Here is a 25,800-nt window from a genome sequence, read left to right on the forward strand (position 1 = left end):
TACAACTCTTTCCTGTCTCTATGCCCCCAGTTCTCACCAGAGGATATAGTTTTTGAATATATCTTTCTAGATGTACTTTATAAATATCTATTGGCAATTATGGGAAGTGCTTGAAGTAACCTACCCTTGTCTCTAAAATCTTGACCTTCAGCCTGCTTTCAAACCCATTTCCTATAAATTCCTTTTCAGGTCATAACCACTCTGCTTTCAAAACCATGTAAAGGCAATGCAGATATATTTTATCCTTTTTCTTTATTGCCAGAAGGAGTTATAATGATAAACGCAAACCCACACATTTTGATTTAGCCTCCAGCCCTCTAACCCTTTAATTCTTTGTTTCAATAATTGTTGAGCATATATATTTTTTCTCATCTTTCATAACTCTCTACATATAAAATACATTGTCTCATGCCAACATATCATTTTGCGTGTGAAATTTTTTTTCTTATAGTGTTTGTTGTTGTTGGTGGTGGTTTTTTTTTGCTGTACGCGGGCCTCTCACTGTTGTGGCCTCTCCAGTTGCGGAGCACAGGCTCCAAACGCACAGGCTCAGCGGTCATGGCTCACGGGCCCAGCCGCTCTGCGGCATGTGGGATCCTCCTGGACCAGGGCAGGAACCCGTATCCCCTGCATTGGCAGGCAGACTCTCAACAACTGCGCCACCAGGGAAGCCCCTGTTGTTGTTTTTTTAATTTAAGGAGGCTGCTTCTTTCAGGATCCAGGTTCATGGCTTTTCATAAAGCTGCTGACTAACATTAATTGTACTCCCTTTATTGGATATAATTATTTAATTTTTTTGTAACCTAAATCCAGGCCATCACATTTAACCCTTGTTAAATGTCATGCTGTTTGTTTCATTTCTGGAACCTGAGTATATCTTTAAGAATCTTGATTCTGCAATGACCTACAAATTGAACTAATTTGACATTGATTTATTGAGTGCCTAGTATTTGCACATGACTATGCTTTCCTAAAATTTCACCTATCTTTAGTGCAACTAAGAACTAGAAAAGAAGGCCAGCAATCCCTTCTTCCCCACCACACCAAGGTTCTAGGCAACCGAGAAAAATGAGGAGTCAAAAAGACTGAGAAAGCAAAAAGGGCAGGAAAGAAAAGAGAAGGAGGCCAGAAAGTCAAGAGGCTAAGCTCAGTGGGAAAAGTAAAGAAATGTCTTGCACCACCTTCTGGGCTGTGTGTGTTTCGTAAATGTGTATGTATGTTTGTGTCATAGTAACATTGTTTTTGTACAGCTAATAGACTGTATTTAAACTCTTCCAGATGTCAGAGACAGAAATGATTTACCATAACGTTAATGAATCTTGAATTTCCTTTCCAAGGCCCTCTGGGGGGCTCTAGCATTTTTTGTGTTTTTAAAAAAATGTATTTATCTATTTTTATTTATTTATTTATTGGCTGCGTTGCGTCTGCGTTGCTGTGCGCGGGCATTCTCTAGTTGTGGTGAGCGGGGCCTCCTCTTCGTTGTGGTGCACAGGCTTCTCATTGCAGTAGCTTCTCCTGTTGGGGAGCATGGGCTCTAGGAGCCCGGGCTTCAGTAGTTGCAGCACGTGGGCTCGGTAGTTGTGGCTCGCAGGCTCTAGAGCACAGGCTGAGTAGTTGTGGCACACGGGGGAGCACAGGCTGAGTAGTTGCGGCGCACAGGCTTAGTTGCTCCACAGCATGTGGGATCTTCCTGGACCAGGGCTCGAACCTGTGTCCCCTGCATTGGCAGGCGGATTCTTAACCACTGCACCATGAGGGAAGTCCCTCTAACATTTTTTTAATTTGTAAGTTTATATTCTTTTTCTTAAAGATGACCCTTCCAATCCCAGATTTGGTGAGGTTACATTTTACCGTGAAGTTTTAGAATAAATAGAGGGGTAAGGATGAATGGGGGACAGAATATGAGGTCAGTGTTAGTTCAGACAGGCTAATGAAAATGTTTTGAGTCAAGTAGATTTTGAATGGGACTACCCGTAAGACTCATTTGTTTCTGACTTAGATCATTTGCAGAAATCCAACAGATTAGACACTGAATGAAAAAACATCAAGAGAGCTTTTCATGCTGATTAGAGAGCTTTTCATACTGATTTTACAACTAGTTCTTTCCCTTAATAGATAGCATTATTCACTTTAGGTTTTATGGAATTTCAACAATTTGGACTGGAAATAATGTTGAATGTCACCTAGTTCAAGTTTCTTATTTTATTACTGAGGCACAGACATTTAAATGACTTGTGTGATGTTACAGCTACAAAACAGATCTCCTGTTTCTTGTGCTCTATTATGTCTACTCCCTGTAATTAGAAACTTTTCCCTTTGGTGTGCTAAAATGAGAGCAATAAGCTGAACACTAGCTGTGCTACTACCAATGTCAAAAGCAGCTGCTCTATTCAACATCCATTTATGATAAAAACTCTCCAGAAATTGGGCATAGAGGGAACTTAACTCAACATAATAAAGGCCATATATGACAAACCCACAGCTAACATCATACTCAACAGTGAAAAGCTGAAAGCATGTCCTCTAAGATCAGGAACAAGACAAGGATGCCCACTCTCGCCTCTTTTATTCAACATAGTTTTGAAAGTCCCAGCCACGGCAGTCAGAGAAGAAAAAGAAATAAAAGGAATCCAAATTGGAAAAGAAGAAGAAAAACTGTCACTGTTTGCAGATGACATGACACTATACATAGAAAATGCTAAAGACACTACCAATTGTCAGTTGGGGGAGACAGATATTAAATAAACAATCATGCAAATAATTACTTGATTATACTTGTGATAAGGGTTATAAAGAAAAGTACAAAAAATTATAAGGCCGTGAAACAGGAACCTGATCAAGTCTAAGCAGGTTGGCTCTCCTGAACAAGAAACTTTTAAGCTAAATCTTTAAGGATGGTAGAAGTTATCTTGGAGAAGAGTCAGTACAGAATTGTTCTGGGCAAGGGATGTTTGTGGAAAGGCTCTGCATTACGAAGGAGTTTGGCATCTGAGGAAGTACAAGAGCACCGGCGTGGCTGGAGCATGGAGTACACGCAGACGGAGAGAGCAGCCAAGGCTGCAAAATGAGGCAGGTGCCAGAGCACAAAGTCTCTTTTTAACTACTGTCTAGGGATTTTTAGTTCCTCAGGTTAACTGGCTCATGCTAACCAGATTCACATGAGGCCCATTTCCAATCAATCAGAAAATTAATTTAATAATTGATTCCAAAGCTTACTTCTGAAATCAAGAACATTAGATTGCTAAATAAGAATATAAAATTAGAGAGACAAATGTCTGCTGTGGAAATACATAGACCCATATGGCCCAGTAATTTCCCATTTATTCAAATCATTCATGCAATTTACATTTACTGAGTGTCCCATTAGACATGTTTCTGCCTTCTTATATATTCACTAGTGTTTTGCATAGAGCAGTTGTTCAATAGCTTTTCACTCTAGTGTTGGCAGGTTTTCCCCATGGGTCTCTCACATTTCTGCTCGTCTTGCAGACAGAGGCACTGACTACTTTTGCTGCAGACGTTGTCATCAAGGATGTTGTATAGCGAACAGTCCATTATAAAGCCACTGCTTATTGAAGATTTGAGATTCCTAATCTCAGGGTTACTGAGATACAACACAAACCCACTGTGTGCTCAGTAATCACCTGGGATGCTTCGTGTCACCCCTGTGGCACTTGTTGGGAGGGACATGGGAAACTAGTGTGAGCATGAAGCTCATGCTTCCTGCTGTGATGAGGTACATAACAAAGTCCTTTGTCTCTGACCCAGGAGTTTTTGTGTCTTCTGACAGCATCCATGAAACTGTGGCAACTTATCTGCTTCTTAGTATAAATTCTCAGATCCTTCACAGTGCCTGACATATAGTAAAGATGACCTACATGTGAATAGGTATGTTACAGTATGAAAGGGAAGGTGTTCATATAGAAGTATGAATAGCAATACTAGTTCAGCTTGATGGTAGTGGTAGGAGGTTGGGAGAATACAGTCTTGTAGGATGAATAAAACTTCCACTCCTAGAGAAGAGTAAAGATATTCCTGAGAGAGGGAATATCTTTATTCTCAAATGCAAAGAGTCATTAAACGGCCTGATGTGTCTAGAAATAGTTAAAAGTTTAGTAGCAGGATAAATTGGGTCAGTAGCAGGAGATAATATTAGAAAGTATTAGCCCATTAAAAGCAGGTATTCCAAAACTATCAAATACGTTGTAATTGCACTGTTTTCTGACCTTAGTTTCAAAATCAAATTTGCACTCAGGGAGGTAAACTTGCATCTCTGAGCAAACTTTGTTCTGGACTAGTTTCAAATTCAGGTAGTGTTAATCTTTTCTAATAAACGACACTGTTTAAATGTATAACTAGGCTGACTTTTGAAAAACCTTGTAAAACACATTAAACAAATAAATATTGGATTTTTGGACTTCTGTTTATGTCTCTTCTTACATAAAATTTATTGTTCATAATGTGTATATATATATATATATATATATATATATATATATATATATACTTCTAACACATTTCAAAATGTTTGAAAAATGTCTATTCTAAGATCAAGTGCTATAGCTTAAGTTGTTTTTCTTTTCAAATATCAATCGTCACCTTTATAATTTATATATTCTTTCCTAGCACAGATAGGTAAAGGCTGTACATAGAATTGTGAAATGTGGAATCTGAAAGTAAACGTAGGATTCTTCTAGTCTAATACTCTCTGTATGCTGGATTTAAGTTTTCTGCCACTAAAGGTGAAAAATAATTTTCTTAATTAATAAAAAGCATTACACTAGGAGACATAATATTTCAATTTTCTGATTTTCTTCCCACAAATTTTTACACAACTTGTGCTTTCTGTTTTTAAAAATGGAATTGAGGAGGCAGTTCAACACGGCAGCGTAGGAAGATCCTGAACTCACCTCCACCCACAGACACACCAAATCCCCAGCTACATATGGAACCCCTCTGAAAAAGATCTGAAAACTAGCTGAATAGCTCCTGCACAACAAAGTATAAAAGGACCACACTGAGGTGGGCAGGAGAGGCAAATACTACACCCACAGTGTGGTGACCCACAATTGGGAAGGATCTCACAAGGATGGAGCTTCTCACTAAGGAGCAAGGGGTTCACACCCCACATCAGGCACCACAGCCCTTGGGACCAGTATCAGAGAGATGAGCCACCAGAACATCTAGCTTTGAAAACCAATGGGGCTTACCTCCAGGAGGCCCAAAAGGCTGTAGGGAGTTGAGACCCTGCTCCTAAAGGGTTCAAGTGCAAACTCACTCACCTCGGGACCCAGTGCAAAAGCAGTGATTTGAAAAGCACCTAGACCGTATGTGAAGGAGATTCATTTGCTTATCATAAATCGTCTGTCACTGGGGCAAGGGCCTGTTGGGACTCTCTCTGGGGACAGATGCACTGGTGGGTGCCATTTTTGCACTCTTGCTCTACCTTGCTAGTGCCAGCAATGTGCCCCACCCTGGTGCTCTACTGCGGCACCTCTAAAGCTGGTATGGTGCATGGAGTCCACCCAGAGGATACCCCTTGAGTGGCTGGCTCTGGTGTTGGTGGGAGGGGCTTGCGTTTATGGACCCCATGGGACTAAAACAATCAGAGAGACAATTCTTGGCATGCTACCACCCCCAGGGCATGGCACAGATAGCAGATAGCAGACTGAAACACACCCTGTCTTCCTGTGAAAAAGGCCTATTTACTTGTCCTGGAACCTCAGCCTGATGAGCAGGTTTACCACACATCTAGAGGCTACAGAGGTGCTGCCAAAGAACAGAGGCCATCTTTGTGCTCTCCCCTGGCCTTGCTACAGCTCATGAGTACCTCCCAGAAAGAAGCTTATACATTCGTCTGGAGTCCCAGATTTTGCAACTTTGCCAAGATGACACCTCAATGTCACCTTGTCTGGAGGCCAGCAGGGTTTACAATTGTAGTCCCACAGGACTGTATATATTTTCATACTTTAAAAGATGCTGCCAGAGGGTGACTTCCAATCAGCCTAAGGTGCAAAATAAGAGTCAATCTATGCTCATGGATTGGAAGAATTAATATTGTTAAAATGTTCAGACTACCCAAAGCAATCCATAGATTTAATGCAATCCCTGTCAAAATTCCAATGGCATTTTTCACAGGAACACCACAAATAATCCTAAAATTTCTGTGGAACTGACAAAGATCCCAAATAACCAAAGCAATCTTGAGAAAGAAGAACAAAGCTGGAGGCATCACGTGTTGTGATTTCAAACTATGTTACAAAGCTATAGGAATCAAAATGGAATGGTATTGGCATAAAAACAGACACATAGATCAATGGAACCAAATAGAGAGGCCAGAAATAAACAACAAAGGAAACAAGAATATACAATGGGGGAAGGACAGCCTTTCTATAACTGGTGTTGAGGATAAACAACAAGGTCATAGTGTATAGCACAGGGAACTATATTCAATATTCTGTGACAAACCATAATGGAAAAGAATATATATATATATATATATACACACACATATATATAAAACTGAGTCACTTTGCTGTACAGAAGAAATTAACACAACATTGTAAATCAACTATTCTTCAATAAAGTTTAAAAAAATGGGGTTGGGAAAACTGGAAGACTACATGCAAAAAGATGAAATTAGACTACTATCTTAGCACACACAAAAATTAACTCAAAATGGATTAAAGACTTGAATGTAAGACCTGAAACTGTAGAAATCCTAGAAGAAAGCATAAGCCAGGGGCTTCCCTGGTCGTCTAGTGGTTAAGACTCTGCCCTTCCAATACAGGGAACACGGGTTCGATCCCTGGTTGGGGAGCTAGGATTGCACATGCTACAGTGCAGCCAAAAATAAAGAAAGAAGAAAGTATAAGCTGTAAGCTCCTTGACATCCATCTTGGCAATGTTTTTTTTGGATCTGACTTCAACAGCAAGGGCAACAAAAGCAAAAATAAACAAGTGGGACTTCATCAAACTAAAAAGCTCCTGCACAGCAAAGGAAAAGGCAACCTACTGAATGGGAAAAGATATTTGCAAATCACATATCTGATAAGGGATTAATATCCAAAATATATAAAGAATTCATACAACTCAATAAGAAAACAAAAATCCAATTTGAAATGGGCAGAGAATCTGAATAGACATTTTTCCAAAGAAAAGATACAGATGGCCAACAGGCACCTGAAAGGATGCTAAACATCACTACTCATCAGAGAAATAAAAAACCAAACCACAAAGAGATATCACCTCACATCTGCTGTCATGGCTAGTATCAAAAAAACAAAAAAAAAGAAATAACAAGTGTTGGTAAAGATGTGAAGAAAAGGGAATGCTTGTGCACTGTCGGTGGGATTGTGAAATGGTGCAGCCACTGTAGAAAACTGTATGGAGTTTCCTAAAAAAATTAAAAATAAAACTAGCATATGATCCAGTAATTCCACTTCTGGGTATGAATCTGAAGAAAATGAAAGCTCTAATTCAACAAGATGTATGCACACCTATGTTCATTGCAGCATTATTTACAATAGCCAAGATATGGTAACAGCCTATGTGTCCATCAATGGATGAATGGATAAAGAAGATGTGGATATATACACAATGGAATATAATTCAGCCGTAAAAAAGAAAAAAGAATGAAATTTTGCCATTTGTGACAATGGTGATGGACCTTGAGGGTAATATGCTAGGTGAAATAAATCAAATGGAGAATGACAAAAACTGAATGACTTCATTACATGTGGAATCTAAAAACAAAACAAATGAACAAACAAAACAAAACTCATAGATACAGGGAAGAGATTAGATTGGTAGTTGCCATAGAGGAGGGTGGTGAGTATGGGCAAAAAGAAGGAGGTCAAGAGGTACAAACTTCCAGTTATAAAATAAATAAGTCATGGGGATGTAATATACAGCATGGTGACTATAGTCAATAATATTGTATTGCATATTTGAATGTTGCCAAGAGAAAAAAATTTGTAACTTTTTGTGGTGACAGGTGGTAACTACACTTATTGTGGTGATCATTTCACAGTGTATACAAATATCAAATCATTATGTTGTACACCTGAAACTAATATAATGTTATATCTAAATTACAACTCAATACAAAAATAAACATATTAACACTAAATTAGGACTTTCCCATGACTTAATTAGAAGATAGTAAGATAATTGAATAGAGAATAACATTGCCGCTATATGATTCAATATCACTTAATGTCTTGTCCATGTGCTTTTAAACTTACTTAGCATACACTCATGGTATGTATTCTACACGTTTCTGAAAAAACTGGGACTCACCGATGACCAATGCTGTACAGGTTCAGTGGGAGAGATGAGGGTAGATACTCACAATACACTTGCACACTTGGGACACTTGTTTCTATACTTTTTGCCATCTGGGCCATGGAACGTGTGAGTATCCTACTCCTCACTTGGTTCTGAAATTCACTGTAGAGTTTATGGAAATTGTAGAAAATATTTTTAGAGTGTTTTTCTACCCTTCCTGCACCTTTGCTTTTGATGAGGAACAAGTGAGGAATAAATAATGCAGAGTAAGAAGAAAAAAGTGATTACATGTAGCAGTAAATCAATAAGTATTTACAAATTTCCATAATGGACTCAGAATTGTCCTGGCACTATGGTGGGTCTGTAAATATCCATCATCATTCTCCTGAGGGTGCTTGTAATCTAGTTGCAGAAGAAAGCTGACAAAATTGGTAGAGACCAATAGAAATGTTTGTGTTGCATTGCACATCACAATCTATAAAAGCTATGAAAGATCAAAGATGAGGAGATTCAACAGACCTAGAAGGGGAAGCTTCTGGAGGAACTGAGAATGTTGCCGAGTCTTCGTGGGAAAGAAGGAAATCCTGCCATTTGCGATGACTTGGATGAAATTTGAGGGCATTATGCTAAGTGAAATAAGTGAGACAGAGAAAGAAATACTGTGTGATCTCACTTATATGTGGAATCTAAAATGTCTGAACTCATAGAAACAGAGAGTAGAGTGGTAGTTACCAGGGGCTGGGGGAAGGGGAAATGGGGAAATGTTGGTCAAAGGGTACAAACTTCCAGTTATAAGATGAATATGTTCTGGGGGTCTAATGTACAGCGCGGTGATTATAGTTAACAATACTGCCTATATTCTTGAAAGCTGCTACAACAGTAGATCTTAAATATTCCCACTACAAAAAGGAAATGTTAATTATGAGGTTAATTACCATAGCTAAGCTATGGTGATAATCATTTCACAATATGTAAGTGTATCAAATGAACACATTGTACACCTTAAACTCTTACAAGGTTATGTGTCAGTTATATCTCAATAAAGCTGAAAAAAGTAATATAAGAAAAATATGCAAACATTTTTTTTCAGACATTTTTTAAAAAATAGAATCTCATAAGATAGCATCTGAATTAGGATAAAACTACATATCAACTGTTAAAATTGTAAAAAAGTAATCATTTTATGACTTATGATTATGATTTATTTATAAATTTATAAATTTATGATTTATGATATTCCTTTAGGAATATCTTGACTTCCAGGTACTATATCTCTTACACAAGTTTAACTTCTCCAACTCCTGACTTTCATGGATGAGGAACATGAGACTTCCTTGAAGGTTATGAGAGCTGCTCAGATGAAAGACTGAAAACTGTGTTCTGAATACATTCCCTGCTTTCCCACTACCCAGAAGTTCTCTTCTCGCATTTCCTCTTTCTCCTTCTTCTCACTACCAGGTACCCATCCACACAGATAGGCATTGTCCTTCTCTCCTGTTCTTTTCTGGGGTAGATTGGTCAGAAATGACTGGGTAAACTGGAGGAAAACTTAAATGAGAAAGAACTTGGACAAGAACCCATGGTGATGTGGAATGAAGCAGAGTGATATAAAGGAATAGTGTGAGAGAGCTTGTCAGGGTGATGGAGCTCTTCTGAATCCTGATGGTGGGGCTGGCTACACTGTTCTGAACGTTGTTAAAACGGATAGAAATGTACATCTCTCCCCCAATCAATTTTACTGCATGGTAACTTAAAATAAAAAAGGGTGAAACAGTGCAAGGAGGTCAGACTTCTCGTCTTTCCTATCTTCCTAAACAGTCATGAGGGAAATGTGATGAGGATCTAGGCTACAAAGTGGCTACTTGTTAGACATATTCAATAGTATAGGTAAAAAGACCCACCACACTTACACATGGGCTGATTTCTAAGACTATTTACATATTGTATGAATATGTGAATGTTTCACTTTTTACCTTTTTTTTTTTTACCAGCAAAATACATCTTTTTGAAAGCAAGAGCTTGCTAACTTTTTTTTTTAGGTACGTGTGATATGTGAATATTTTTATTAAATGATAAACCATTGTGCAATTTTCAGTATATTATTAGTCTTATTTGCTGACCTGTAGGGATCTAGATAAGCAAACTGTAAGGTTAAAAGGGTCAATGTTTTCTTTTTCTTACTGGACTCATATTCTATTTACTGGCTCTTAACCTTGCCTTACCTAAATATGCTATCTTAGAAATCCCGTTGCATAATCTTGCATAGTTCCTACCTCCAACATTGGTGCTGAGCAGAGTAAGCACTTAGGACCCATTGGGCACAAGTTAACTCCACTGATTGACCTCCTTCCTTTGCCCAGAGATTGTGACTTTACCAGTTACCCTTTCACTAATTAGCTTCCTTCTACACTGGCCATATTTGATTTGCTCTGCACTCTTTACCCCTTTCTCCTAGAATGGGATGGTCCACATTTCTTATTTTTATTAAGTTACAAGTTTTCCCATCTTCTCTGTTATCACACTTATTTGGGTGGATCATGATTCATGTTCTACTCTAGTGACACTTTTTTTTTTTTTTTTTTTTTTTTTTTTTTTTTTTTGCGGTATGCGGGCCTCTCACTGCTGTGGCCTCTCCCGTTGCGGAGCACAGGCTCCGGACGCGCAGGCCTAGCGGCCATGGCTCACGGGCTTAGTTGCTCCGCGGCATGTGGGATCTTCCCGGACCAGGGCACGAACCCGTGACCCCTGCATCGGCAGGCGGATTCTCAACCACTGCGCCACCAGGGAAGCCCATTTTTTTGGTATTTAATTAAAAGTTTATTAATTAGATTTTTAAAACATCTTTATTGGAGTATAATTGCTTTACAATGGTGTGTTCGTTTCTGCTTTATAACAAGGTGAATCAGCTCTACATATACATACATCCCCATATCTCCTCCCTCTTGCGTCTCCCTCCCACCCTCCCTTATCCCACCCCTCTAGGTGGTCACAAAGCACCGAGCTGATCTCCCTGTGCTATGTGGCTGCTTCCCACTAGCTATCGGTTTTACATTTGGTAGTATATGTAAGTCCATGCCACTCTCTTACTTCATCCCAGCTTACCCTTCCCCTCCCCGTGTCTTCAAGTCCATTCTCTACATCTGTATCTTATTCTTGTCCTGCCTTTAGGTTTTTTGAAACCTTTTTTTTTTAGATTCCATATATATGTGTTAGCATATGTTATTTATTTTCCTCTTTCTGACTTACTTTGCTCTGTATGACAGACTCTAGGTCCATCCACCTCACTACAAATAACTCAATTTTGTTTCTTTTTATGGCGGAGTAATATTCCATTGTATTTATGTGCCACATCTTCTTTATCCATTCATCTGTCACTTAGGTTGCTTCCATGACCTGGCTATTGTAAATAGTGCTGCAGTGAACATTGTGATACATGACTCTTTTTGAATTATGGTTTTCTCTGGTTATATGCCCAGTAGTGGGATTGCTGGGTCATATGGTAGTTCTATTTTTAATTTTTTAAGGAACCTCCATACTGTTCTCCATAATGGCTGTATCAGTTTACATTCCCAACAACAGTGCAAGAGGGTTCCCTTTTCTCCACACCTTCTCCAGCATTTATTGTTTGTAGATTGTTTAATGATGGCCATTCTAACTGGTATAAGGTGATACCTCATTTGTAGTTTTGATTTGCATTTCTCTAATGATTAGTGATGTTGAACATCCTTTCATGGGCCTATTTTTAATATATATAACGGTTGAGAAAAATGTCATCTCTCCTTCTTTTATATATCATATTATTTATTGTAAGCCATTACTCAGATTCATTCTCTCTTCCCAACTCTGGGAAATCACCTTCTAAATGCACTGTCTCAGATAGTGAACTTTATGGGTATTTCTTTTTTTTTTTAAATTTTATTGAAGTACAGTTGATTTACAATGCTGTGAGGTGTTTCTTTGAAATGAGCTCTCTTTTGACACAGCTTTGATCTTCTTAAATTACCTGTCTGAATGTGACTGCAAAGAAATATAAAGGATTCATATTTATATATGAATTATATTTATATATTCATATATATATTCATATTTATATATTCATATTCATATTTCATATTCATTTTTTTTAATTTAAAAGAGGAGGACTTCCCTGGGGGCGCAGTGGTTCAGAATTCGCCTGCCAAAGAAGGGGACATGGGTTCAAGCCCTAGTCCGGGGAGATCCCACATGCCACGGAGTAGCTAAGCCTGTGCGCCACAACTACTGAGCCTGAGTGCCCTAGAGCCCATGCTTCCCAACAAGAGAAGCCACCGCAATGCGAAGCCCGCGCACCGCAAGGAAGAGAAGCCCCCGCTCACTGCAACCAGAGAAAGCCCGCGCACGGCAACGAAAACCCAACGCAGTGAAAAATAAATAAATGTATATATTTATATAAAATAAATAAATAAAAGAGGATACTTTTCCTTTTCTTTTAAAATAGCTTTCAACCAGAATTGTCTAGGAGAGGCATACATGTAAACTTTGCATCTGGTTCCACCTTCCCACATGGAAAACTCTTATGGGCTCTCAGCTTTTCTGATTAGAGACCCTGGACTTTTTCTTTTTCTAAGTGTACAGTTAAATGACGTTTTTTAAAATTAACAGACTTTATTTTTTAGAACAGTTTTAGATTTACACAGAAATTGAGCAGGTAATAGAGTTCCCACATCCCCTCTCCCTTCACCCCCAGTTTTCCCTATTAACATCTTACATTGAGAGGACACATTTGTTACAATTAATGAATGTATTTTGATACATTATTATATATCCATATAATCCATATGTTTCAATTTTCCTTAGTTTTTGCCTGATGTCCTTTTTCTTTTTTTTTTTTTTTTTGGCTGCACTGCGTGGCATGTTGGATCCTAGTTCCCAGACCAGGGATTGAACCCACATCCTCTGCACTGAAAGCGTGGAGTCTTAACCACTGGACTGCCAGGGAAGTCCCCCTAATGTCCTTTTTCTGTTCCAGGATCCTCTCCAGAAACCCCATATTACATTCAGCAGTTATGTTTCCTCTTGGCTGTGACAGTTTTTCAGACTTATCTTGTTTTTGCTTGTTTGTTTTTGTTTTTCTGTTTGTTTTTTTCTTTCAGATTTATTGAGATAGGACTTACCTTGTTTTTGATGACTTTGACAGTTTTGATGAGTGCTGGTCAGGTATTTTGTAGAATGCCCCTCTCTTGGAATTTTTCTCATGATTAGACTGGAATTTTAAGTTTGGGGGAGGAAGATCACAGGTGTAAAGTGCCATTCTCATCACATCACATCAAGGGGACATACTATCAGCAGTGAGTTATCATTTTTAATGTTGACCTTAATCATCTGGCTGATGTGACATTTGTCAGGTTTCTCCACTGTAAAGTTACTCTTTTAAATTCCCTTTTTGTACTGTATTCTTTTGAAGGAAGTCACTTTTCCTGGTCTATACTTAAGCAGTGGGGACTTATGCTCCCCTTCCTTTGGATGGAATACCTACATAATTTGTTTGGAATTCTCCTGCATGAGATTGTTTCTTCCCTCTCACGTAATACTTTATTCACTCATTCATTTATATTAGTATGGACCCATGGATATTTACTGTATTCTGTGGGTTATAATCTTTGACTCCTTTATTTTCTTGCTCACATTGTTCTAGCTTTGGCTGATGGGAGCTCTTTCGGTCGGCTCCTGTGCCCTTTGACATACTCCTATCAGTGTGGATGTTTTTATTTTTGAGCACTTCCTTACTTTCTTACGCTACACTACAAGATGTTCCAGGCTCATCTTGTATATTTCCTGCCCTATCCCTAAGTCAGATGTTTCTCCAAATAGGAACCTTGTACTTTTATAAGCACAAAACAGCTCCTTAATTAGCTATTCCAAACATAAAAACTGTTCTTCAATCTCTTTTTCTTTTTTAGTTTACTAGAAGCAAAAGATGGAAAAATGGTTTAATAAATGATGTAACCATGAAATGCAAATTTCCAGTAAAGGTTTAAGAAAAGATGATTCAGATTTAGTATGTAGATTATAAAAATGAGACAAATTATTTGAAATCGTAAGTCCCAGAGAAACCAGTGGTCTTTGGGTTTCATGTCTATAAAGGAAGCTTAGAAGGACAGAAAATGATTCTGGTTGGGCTCCTCAAGTAGTAGGTACTATTTGCAGATTATGAAATGAACTTGGAAAAATTTGAAAGAGGAAACTATGTCCACTCACAAGTGGAAAATGAATAGAAATAGACATACTTTGTTTACTGAGTTATGTAATGACATTTTAAGGTATTCTACTTAAAATGTTTTTCATTAATTTACCTCTTTAAATATTAATTTATAAGTTACTTTTCCTGTCTAAGGATTATTTAAGTGTTCTCATAAGGACCAAAATCAGAAAGATTTTAAAGTGAAGAGAGGGCTTCCCTGGTGACGCAGTGGTTGAGAGTCCGCCTGCCGATGCAGGGGACACGGGTTCGTGCCCCTGTCCGGGAGGATCCCACGTGCCGCGGAGCGGCTGGGCCCGTGAGCCATGGCCAGTGAGCCTGCGCGTCCGGAGCCTGTGCTCCGCAACGGGAGAGGCCACAGCAGTGAGAGGCCCGCATACTGCAAAAAAAAAAAAAAAAAAAAAAAAAATTAAAATATTTAAAAATAATAATAATAAAAAGTAAAGTGAAGAGAGCTGGCTACAAAGTAGAATATCTATTGTTATATGATCTGATTTGTGTAAACATATTTAATCATATTCATAAAAAAATCTTGAGGAATATTTATCAACCTAAACATGGTTATCTATTTCTGTAATATTGGTAGGTTTTTTTTGTTTGTTTTTGTTTTTACAAAAAAGCATTTATTACTTTTGAAATTGGAAAAAAATAAAGGAATTCAATAAACATTACAGAAAGCCAAAATACATTTATTGAGTGATATATGTAGCTTTTGCTAAAAAGTAAAAGAAGGAGAGGACTCAGAGATGAACTAGGGTTTGAGGTTTGGTTTGGAGGTAAAGGCCAAGTATTGCTTAAAGCAGTGTTTTGAAGGGTTGGCTAGAAAGGAGACTTTTTTTTTCTGGAATGATGAAGTAATCTCAATTTAATATTAGGGTGTTATATGCTATAACTTTTTTAGAAATGTAATTTCCCTATTACCCAGGTGGGGTAAGATATAAATTCTAGAAAGGTCTCTAGCATTTAGAATGGAGGAGTGTTACAGTGATTCATATTTGGCACTCTCTGTGTTAATCCACACCTCCAGCTAGAGTTTGCAAGGAAAATGGTGAAAGCAGAGGTGCTTCATGAGTTCTGGGCAACTGTTCCCAAAATTCTGGTCCCTGGACCACTTTACACTCTTAAATATTATTGAGGAACTCAAAGAGCTATGTTTATGTGGGTGATATCTAGCACTAGTTCCCTTATTAGAATTCAAAACAAATTAAAAACAATTATTAATTTTAAAAAACCAACACATTTTAACATAAACAGCATGTCTTTATGAAAAATAATCACATTTTCCAAAATAAAAGAAATGCTTTGAGTTTTCGTTCTTTTAGTGAGAAGAATGGCACTGCTTTCTGTTTTTGTGTTTCTCTTTAATATCTGGCTTAATAAAAGATACCTAGATTCCCTATGATTGAGGTATATGAAGAAATAAGAGGTCTTAGGAGAAGAATTTAATAGTCTTTTTGGGTAATTGTGGATATTCTTCTCTGATACTACAGAAAATTTGACAGGTGGACGTTTCTTAAAGGTTAGTTACAATGAAAATCTGAAACCATATCAGATAATGTTTTGTACTCTGTTTTTTATATATGTGTAAACACAGACACACACACCCCTATCTATCCATTGGTCTATCTTTCACTTTGAATCAATTTTTTAACCATGCATGATTTTGAAATGTCCTGCATTGGTCATTTGGAAAATATTGGTTCACTGTGTCTTGTACATCTTCCATATGTTGAGATATCTCATCATACAGTATCAAAAAATCATGACCATTAATAGTGCTACGGTCTCATCAGAAAAGTCTTTAAGATGTCAATCTTAAAGTTAAAGATGTCAATCTTAAAATTTTCACGTATCGAGGTATGGTGAAAACATTCCAGCTTATACATGATTTGGCTTGAACTTTAGGCTAACTAGAACAGGCTGTCTTGGAGATTGGTTCAAGATGGCGAAGTAGAAGGACGTGCTCTCACTCCCTCTTGCGAGAACACTGGGAATCACAACTAACTGCTGAACAATTATTGACAGGAAGACACTGGAACTCACCAAAAAAGATTCCCCACATCCAAAGACAAAGGAGAAGCCACAGTGAGACAGTGGGAGGGGTGCAACGACAATAAAATCAAATCCCATAACTGCTGGGTGGGTGACTCACAAACTGGAGAACACTTATACCACAGAAGTCCACCCACTGGAGTGAAGGTTCTGAGCCCCACATCAGGCTTCCCAACCTGGGGGTTGGGCCATGGGAGGAGGAATTCCTAGAGAATCAGACTTTGAAGGCTAGTGGGATTTGACTGCAGCACTTCAACAGGACTGGGGGAAACAGAGACTTCACTCTTGGAGGGCACACACAAAGTAGTGTGTGCATCAGGACCCAGGGGGAAGGAGCAGTGACCCCATAGGAGACTGAACCAGACCTACCTGCTAGTGTTAGAGGGTCTCCTGTGGAGGCAGGGGGTGGCTGTGTCTCACCATGGGGACAAGGACACTGGCAGCAGAAGTTCTGGGAAGTACTCCTTGGTGTGAGCCCTCCCAGACTCCGCCATTAGCCCCATGAAAGAGCTGGATAGGCTCCAGTGTTGGGTCGCCTCAGGCTAAACAACCAACAGGGAGGAAACCCAGCCCCACCCATCAGCAGACAAGCGGAGTAAAGTTTTACTGAGCTCTGCCCACCAGAGCAACAGCCAGCTCATCCACCACCAGTCCCTCCCATCAGGAAACTTGCACAAGCCTCTTAGACAGCCTCATCCACCAGAGGGCAGACAGCAGAAGCAAGAACATCTCAAATAAACAATCTAACCTTACACCTAAAGGAACTAGAGAAAGAAGAACAAACAAAACCCGAAGTTAGCAGAAGGAAAGAAATCATAAAGTTCAGAGCAGAAATAAATGAAATAGAAACAAAGAAAACAATAACAAAGGTCAATAAAACTAAAAGCTTGTTCTTTGAGAAGAGAAACAAAATTGATAAACCATTAGCCAGACTCATCAAGAAAAAGAGGGAGGGTACTCAAATTAATAAAATTAGAAATGAAGAAGGAGAAGTTACAACAGACACTGCAGAAATACAAAGCATCCTAAGAGACTACTACCAGCAACACTATGCCAATAAAATAGACAACCTGGAAGAAATCGACAAATTCTTAGAAAGGTGTAGCCTTCCAAGACTGAACCAGGAAGAAACAGAAAATATGAACAGACCAATCACAAGTAATGAAATTGAAGCTGTGATAAAAATCTTCCAACAAAAGTCCAGGACCAGATGGCTTCACAGGTGAATTCTAGCAAACATTTAGAGAGGAGCTAACACCCATCCTTCTCAAACTCTTCCAAAAGATTGCAGAGGAAGGAACACTCCCAAACTCATTCTATGAGGCCACCATCACCCTAATACCAAAACCACACAAAGATACTGCAAAAAAAGAAAATTACAGACCAATATCACTGATGAATATAGATGCAAAAATCCTCAACAAAATACTAGGAGACAGAATCCAACAACACACTAAAAGGTTCATAGACTATGATCAAGTGGGATTTATCCCAGGGATGCAAGGATTCTTCAATATATGCAAATCAATCAATGTGATACACCATATTAACAAATTTAAGAAGAAAAACCATATGATCATCTCAATAGATGCAGAAAAAGCTTTTTTAAAAAATAAAAACAATCGCACAGCACTTAATGTCATCTGGTAATAACATAAAGGTGAGCAAAACAATATGAATAAATGCTTTAGAACTACACTTCTAACAAAGCACACCTAAAAAAAACTGTATTGCCTTCTCAACAATTTCTTACTTCATTGATCATTTCTAGTTGGAGACACTTTGGAGCAGAGTAATGTTATCTCCTTTTAGCATGATCTGACCCAGTTGTTTTCTTGACTTTGTTGTAGAATGAATCTCTTCTGCATCATCTAATACGAGGTTCATATACTCATCAAAACCAATGATACAGCCCTCTATCCGCATATTCACTTGCTCATAAAGCCACACCTGAATCCGAGATCTATTTTGCAAGTATCTGAAAATGAGATTGATTGGCTGCACCATCACCTTCTGCACCTTCTGGCCCTGGCCCCGGTATGCCATGGTGGAAGCTCCCAAAGACCACACTATCCCGCAGACTCCAGAAAAAGCTTTTGACAAAATTCAACACCCGTTTATGATAAAAACTCTCCAGAAAGTGGACATAGAGGGAACGTACTTTAACATAATAAAGGCCATATACGACAAACCCACAGCAAACATCATTCTCAATGGTGGAAAACTGAAACCATTTCCTCTAAGATCAGGAAAAAGACAAGGATGTCCACTCTCACCACTATTATTCAACATAGTTTTGTAAGTCCTAGCCACAGCAATCAGAGAAGAAAAAGAAATAAAATGAATCCACATCAGAAAAGAAGTAAAATTGTCACTGTTTGCAGATGATATGATACTATACATAGAGAATCCTAAAGATGCCACCAGAAAACTACTAGAGCTAAACATTGAATTTGGTAAAGTTGCAGGATACAAAATTAATGCACAGAAACCTCTTGCATTCCTATACACTAACAATGAAAGATCAGAAACAGAAATTAAGGAAACAATCCCATTTACCATTGCAAGAAAAAGAATAAAATACCTAGGAATAACCTACCTAGGGAGACAAAAGACCTGTATGCAGAAAACTATAAGACACTGATGAAAGAAATTAAAGATGATACAAACACATGGAAATATATACCATGTTCTTGGATTGGAAGAATCAATATTGTGAAAATGACTATACTGCCCAAAGCAATCTACAGATTCAATGTAATCCCTGTCAATTTACCAATGGCATTTTTAATGGAACTAGAACAAAAAATCTTAAAATTTGTATGGAGGCACAAAGGACCCCAAATAGCCAAAGCACTCTTGAGGGAAAAAAAATAGAGCTGGAGGAATCAGACTCCCTGACTTCAGACTATACTGCAAAACTACAGTAATCAAGACAATATGGTACTGGCACAAAAACAGAAATCTAGATCAATGGAACAGGATAGAAAGCTCAGAGATAAACCCATGCACCTATGGACAACTAATCTATGACAAGGAGGCAAGGATATACAATGGAGAAAAGACAGTCTCTTCAATTAGTGGTGCTGGGAAAACTGAACAGCTACATGTAAAACAATGAAATTAGAACACTCCCTAACACCATACACAAAAATAAACTCAAAATGGATTAGAGACCTAAATGTAAGACTGGACACTATAAAACTCTTAGAGGAAAACATAGGAGGAACACTCTGACATAAATCACAGAGAGATCTGTTTTGATCCACCTCCTAGAGTAATGGAAATAAAAACAAAAATAAACAAATGAGACCTAATGAAACTTAAAAGCTTTTACACAGCAAAGTAAACCATAAATAAGACCAAAAGACAACACTCAGAATGGGAGAAAATATTTGCAAAGGAGTCAATGGTCAAAGGATTAATCTACAAAATATATAAACAGCTCATGCAGCTCACTATTAAAAAAACAAACACCCCAATCCAAAAATGGGCAGAAGACCTAAATAGACATTTCTCCAAAGAAGACATACAGATGGACAAGAAGCACATGAAAAGTTGCTCAATATCACTAATTATTAGAGAAAGGCAAATCAAAACTACAATGAGGTATCACCTCACACCAGTTAGAATGGGCATCATCAGAAAATCTACAAATAACAAATGCTGGAGAGGGTGTGGAGAACAGGGAGCCCTCTTGTATTGTTGGTGGGAATGTGAATTGATACAGCCACTATGGAGAACAGGATGGAGGTTCCTTAAAGAAACTAAAAATAGAATTACCATATGACCCAGCAACCCCACTACTGGGCACATACCCAGAGAAAACCATAATTCAAAAAGACACATGCACCCCAATGTTCATTGCAGCACTATTTACAATAGCCAGGTCATGGAAGCAACCTAAATGCCCATCGACAGACAAATGGATAAGGAAGATGTGGTACATATATACAATGGAATATTACTCAGCCATAAAAAGGAACGAAATTGGGTCATTTGTAGAGACGTGGATGGATCTAGAGACTGTCATACAGAGTGAAGTCAGTCAGGAAGAGAAAAACAAATACCATATGTTAATGCATATATATGGAAAGGTGTGGGGTGGTGGTGGGATGAACTGGGAGACTGGGATTGACATGTATAGACTAATATGTATAAAATGGATAACTAATAAGAACCTGCTTTATAAAAAATTAAAATTCAAAAGAAAAATGAAATGTATATGTACAATTTATCATTTCTACTTGTATGGTATTTTTCCATGCATATTTAAAAAAATAAACTCAGATTTCAATCTTAAAAAAAAAAGAACAGCCTGTCTTATGACCAGTCAAACATACATTGTACATCTGCTTTAACCCTTAAAGAAAATAATGCATTAAAAAATCAAAATGGAGTAATTGTGGGTCAGGTATTCAAAATGGAGCCAGGTTGCCATCGTGGATATGGTTTCAGACATATTATTGCAGCACTGAGAACTTGAATTTTCTGAATCAAGGACACCACCAGCAGTTCTCAAAACAATATCTTCTAGCAACTGACAGCTGCAACCTTATGGTCTCAAGGTCTCCCCTTTGAACTCTGCAACCGTTTTGGACCCCAACCAATTCTTACCTAACAAGCATCATTACTTTTTGCTAGTTCCAATCCCAAGTCTTCACAAACAACTTAGGTAACTTTGTGGGTTTTGCCCATATCAGCTTCCCCCATTTTTGAGCCTGGAGGAACACAATTCAGGTGCTTCTGGAAGCTGTTTCTCCCGGACTATACTTCTCAGTTTGGCTGGAAGAAAACTCTTTTCTATTCTGATTATAGATTGTTTATTGATTATTTCCATTGACAGTGTTGACATAAATTTTCCAAATTTCACTGGGAAGCTACATTTTATCATTGGCAACAAATACTGTCAGTTGGGCTTCCCTGGTGGCAAGGGCTTCCCTGGTGGCACAGTGGTTGAGAGTCCGCCTGCTGATGCAGGGGACACTGGTTCGTGCCCCAGTCCGGGAAGATCCCACATGCCACGGAGCAGCTGGGCCCGTGAGCCATGGCCGCTGAGCCTGCGCATCTGGAGGCCTGCGTACCATCAAAAAAAAAAAAAAAAAAAAGTCCCTTAATACTGTCAGTTGTTTTGCTTGAAGTGTTAGGCTCACTTTATTCATTTTGGAGAAATGTGTCAATGTCCAAGTCAGAGTAACATTAGTTTTTCTGTCAACTGTTCTTTCAAGGAAAACTGGCGCTCCATGAAAAACAGCTAGTTCAGCTCCCAAGTCAGCCGCTCACGTGTTTTTCTTCAAGACGACCATCGCTACTTTGGTATACAGCAAGAGTGCATGTGTGCTTCACGTTTTTCCCCCCACAATGTTAGAAAGACGTGTACTCAGGATTGAACTTTAAAAAACTCATATTTTTTACTACTTCATCCATGATATTCCTATATTAAAAAAACAAAAACAAACTGGGAGAGTATGGGAGCAATGCAACGACCAGCGGGATAGTTTTGTACTACCCTCTTTTTTTTTTCTCGTCCCGCCGCCGGGCTTGGGGGGAATCTTAGTTCCTCCATCGGGAATCGAACGCAGGCCCACGGTAGTGAAAGCGCCGAGTCCTAACCATGGGACCGCCAGGGAATTCCCTGTGCCACCCTCTTGACTCCTGCTGAGGCGATGTCAGCTGTATTATGTGAACCCAGAAAAAAAGACAAAGAACATGTCATTTACAACGAAGATTGTTTTTAACATTGTGACCCCTAAAAAACTCTTGGACATTTCCAGAGGTCTGGGGATCACACTTAGAATTGCCGAATTAGAAGGAGAACATGTGAGAAAACAGGTCATATAATGGAATTGAATTTAGCATATAATAATAACTTTCTTAAAAGAAGGGCTGCGGACTTCAAGTGCAGCGAGAGGTAGATTAGAAGAGGAGAAAGACCGGTGGGACTTATCATCAGGTCGGGAGACAGGATTTTAAGTGGGCCTTAAAGGACTGGTCCAAATAGTTTGAAGAAAAGTGTTGGAAGGGAAAGGCTTGCTCAGAACGCACAAAGAAGACTATAGACTATAGACTCTGACTTCTAAGATCTTGTAGATACGAAAGGTTGATAAGGAATAAAGCCAGGCTTTTGTTCCCTGCGGTGTTGTGTGTACTAGGAGGTGATGGGTGCGTTTGCACTTTTGTCAACATCACCCTTAGAAATTGTATGCGAGGAAACCCTTGGACTGACAGGTGCGGGGAGGCGGGGAGTTGGGGTCACGGCTGTGAAGAGACGGGCCTCTACTGAAAATACACACTTATGTCTCAGAATGGCTACAGATAAAAACCTACTACAAAAGGAATATGTCCGAGGAAACTAATTTTGCTAATACGTATTGATCTTTTGAAAAGCCCATTGAAGTATGTGGCAAGGAGATGGTGGTGTATCAGAATGTTCACATAGTTCTGAAAGAACTCAAGGGATAAATCCTTGTGTTGAGACCACTTTTCTGACACACTGTTATCAGCAGTCCCTAATTTGGGGGTCCCCGGTCCCCAGCTCAGCGAACAGCAAGGGTTCGTGGGCACCGGGCGCCGCTCGCAGCCGCTCGGAGCACGGGTCCCGCGGCCTTCCGCGATCGCACAAGAGAGGCCCTCGGCACTCGCCGTATGCGGACTCTACCATCGCCGGCACAGGGGGGGGTCGGAGGCCGCGGAAGAGGAGCCCTGAGGGCGTGTCGGGAAAGCCAGGCATCGGAGGACAGTTGTTTCACAGCTCGCATAGACTGCCCGCCCTTCTCCCCTCTCCGCTTCCCACCGCGCCGTCCCATCCGGGACCTCTGCCGTGTTCCCGCGGCGGCAGGTGAGCGCCCGGCCGCGGCCCCGGCCCGCCCCCCCCTTCTCGGCGGTGGCGGCGGCCGGCGGGGAGGCGCCTGCGCGCAGTAATGGCAGCGCGGTGAGCAGGGACGGAGCTGACAGCCGCCGCCGCCCACCCTTCTCGCCGGGCTTCGTCCTGCGCGCCCTCGGGCTGTCTCCCACCCCTGGCCCCTGCCCCGCGTCCTGCCTCTGCAGCAGGTAACCCGCTGAAGGCCCGGAGCCGGCTGCGGGCACCGGGAAACTTCCCTTCCCGGTTAGTGGGTGGCGGGGCTGGGGCCGGGAGAGGAGTTGGGGGCACGGAGGGGGAGGGGAGCGATGGAGGGGCGGCTGGGGACCGGGTGTCCTGTGGGTGACCCCGGCTCCAGGAGCGCCAGCCCCGGAGCCCGGTCGCCCCCGGACTGCATCCTGGGCCTCCCAAGCCGGTCTTGGCCGCCCCTCCCTCGGCCTCATTTTCCTCCTAGGGAGGGAAGGTGCGAGTGCGTGTTCTCTGCTTATTTACGTCCTCACGCGGGCACAGAGCTCTGTGTGTTTGCTGGGGGCCGGGGGGGCGGCATCAGTCTCTTATATCATTACTACGAGTGTTTTCACTTTTGTTTCCGCAGACAGCGAAGATTGATAGCTCTGGGGAGTAGTGTCCTATGTGCATGCTAGACCTGTCTCACCACTTAGGGTTTGGTGAAATTAGATCCTTAGACTCTCTTAAGAGCACTTAGTTACACACCAGGGAGTCTGCACCAGTCCCCATCACCCCGCAAATACGTGCATATACATAAAACATTTGCGAGTTGCAGGCTGTTGTCGTTAAATCCTCTCCTTTTCCCAGGGATTACTATTACCAGTTGAAGGACAGTACCTTGGAAGTTAAAATTTTGACAATATGGTAAAAACTATTAACATTCGCTACAGACTGTTTGACTTTACAGTGTAAGCATCTTTGAACTAGACCTGTCCCAAATCTTCACTCATAGTAAGGTATGGGAAATAAGCACTTAGTTCTCATTTACTACCGACTATGTAATAGGCATTTAAAAACACTCAAAAGACTGCTCCCTCCTTTTTACAATCTCACAGTTCTTTCCAAAACAGACAGTTGAACAAATTGTTTATATTTTGCCTCTTTTGCTCAAATATAGTGTTTGGAAGACCCTTCCAAAAGAGTCAGAGATGAAATAGCAGATGTACACAGGTTTTTTTTTTTTTTTTTTTTTTTGCGGTACTTGGGCCTCTCACTGTTGTGGCCTCTCCCGTTGCGGAGCACAGGCTCCGGACATGCAGGCTCAGCGGCCGTGGCTCACGGGCCTAGCCGCTCCGTGGCATGTGGGATCCTCCCGGACCGGGGCACGAACCCGTGTCCCCTGCATCGGCAGGCGGACTCTCAACCACTGCGCCACCAGGGAAGCCCCCGTACACAGTGTTTGGAGTTAATCTCCGCCCCCCCCCCCCAGATGCTGTTTATAAGTTGGGGGAAAATCTCTATAGTGTGCATGCACAAAGTATGTGAAAAATACCTTTTCTATGTCTTTGAATGTTCACATGCATCTGAAATACTCTTACTTCACTCTCCACCCTTTGGTGATTTTTTCAGTGTTTTATGTGGAAAGGTAGTTTATTTGTGTTTTTTATCTTCACCAGTCTGTCACTAAATGAAATGCTGTGGACCTTCTTTAAAGTCAGTTTTGCCTTGTCTAACAGTTCAATATTTATTAAGCACCTGATTTGTATGCCAAGCATTACTGGAAGCATTAGGGATACAACCAACATGAAATTTCTGCTTTCCCGGAGCTTCAATTCTGGGAGGTAAGGGAAAGTCAGAAAGTAATTAAGAAATAAAAGCAATTTCAGAGAATCATAAGTGCTATAAAGGAAGTAAAGTAGGGAGTTGTAGTGACTGCGACAGACTGCTTCCGATGCTGTGGTCAGGAAAGACCTGTCTGAGGTGACTTTTGACCTGATATCTGAAAAGTGGGAAGGATTTAGCCTTTGGAAGTCTGAGGGAAGAGTGTTCCTGTCTGAGGGAACAGTAAATGGAAATCCCTAGAGGTGGTTTCAAGCTTGGGTTCGGCAAATTGAAAGAAACTCAGTGAAGGTGGGCTGGGACCCTCGTGAGAGAGAAGAGGTTAGGTGGTGGTAGCCAGGGGTCAGGTCATGTGAGGTGTGTTATCCAAAGGAGTTTGTTTGGCTTTTATTCTTAAAGTACATTGAAAAGCTGTTCCCTTATTGTGAAGCTGGGAGTGATACGGTCTGGTTTACAATCTGACTGTGAAGGAGATTGGATAAGAGAAGAATAGCAGGGTTACCAGTGAGAAGGCGGTGGCAAATTTGAGTAGTGACTGGAGTCAAGTAAAAAAGATTTTGAGATATATTTTATA

The 25,800-nt window shown here is 40.1% G+C and overlaps 2 protein-coding genes across 6 annotated transcripts in view; one reads left to right on the forward strand and one right to left on the reverse strand.

Moving 5' to 3' along the window:
* Window positions 1-25,800, forward strand: part of CUL2 (cullin 2) — a 124,945-nt gene that overhangs the window by 13,336 nt on the left and 85,809 nt on the right. Inside the window, exon 1 of one of the 5 annotated variants that reach the window (XM_059059595.2) lies at window positions 23,248-23,417. The exons of 1 other annotated variant lie outside the window; for it this stretch is intronic. The gene's annotated coding sequence lies outside the window, so the exon portion shown is untranslated. Of the gene's footprint in view, window positions 1-23,247; window positions 23,685-25,800 lie in introns of those variants that run through there. 3 more of the 5 variants (XM_059059592.2, XM_059059593.2, XM_067030284.1) reach the window with 3 other exon arrangements.
* Window positions 18,347-18,625, reverse strand: LOC131753825 (small nuclear ribonucleoprotein E-like). The gene has a single exon (XM_059059632.2). It carries the CDS (start codon window positions 18,623-18,625, stop codon window positions 18,347-18,349), a length of 279 nt encoding a protein of 92 aa, XP_058915615.1.

Source organism: Kogia breviceps, chromosome 3, assembly GCF_026419965.1.
Source record: "Kogia breviceps isolate mKogBre1 chromosome 3, mKogBre1 haplotype 1, whole genome shotgun sequence".
NCBI classification, from domain to species: Eukaryota; Metazoa; Chordata; class Mammalia; order Artiodactyla; family Physeteridae; genus Kogia; species Kogia breviceps.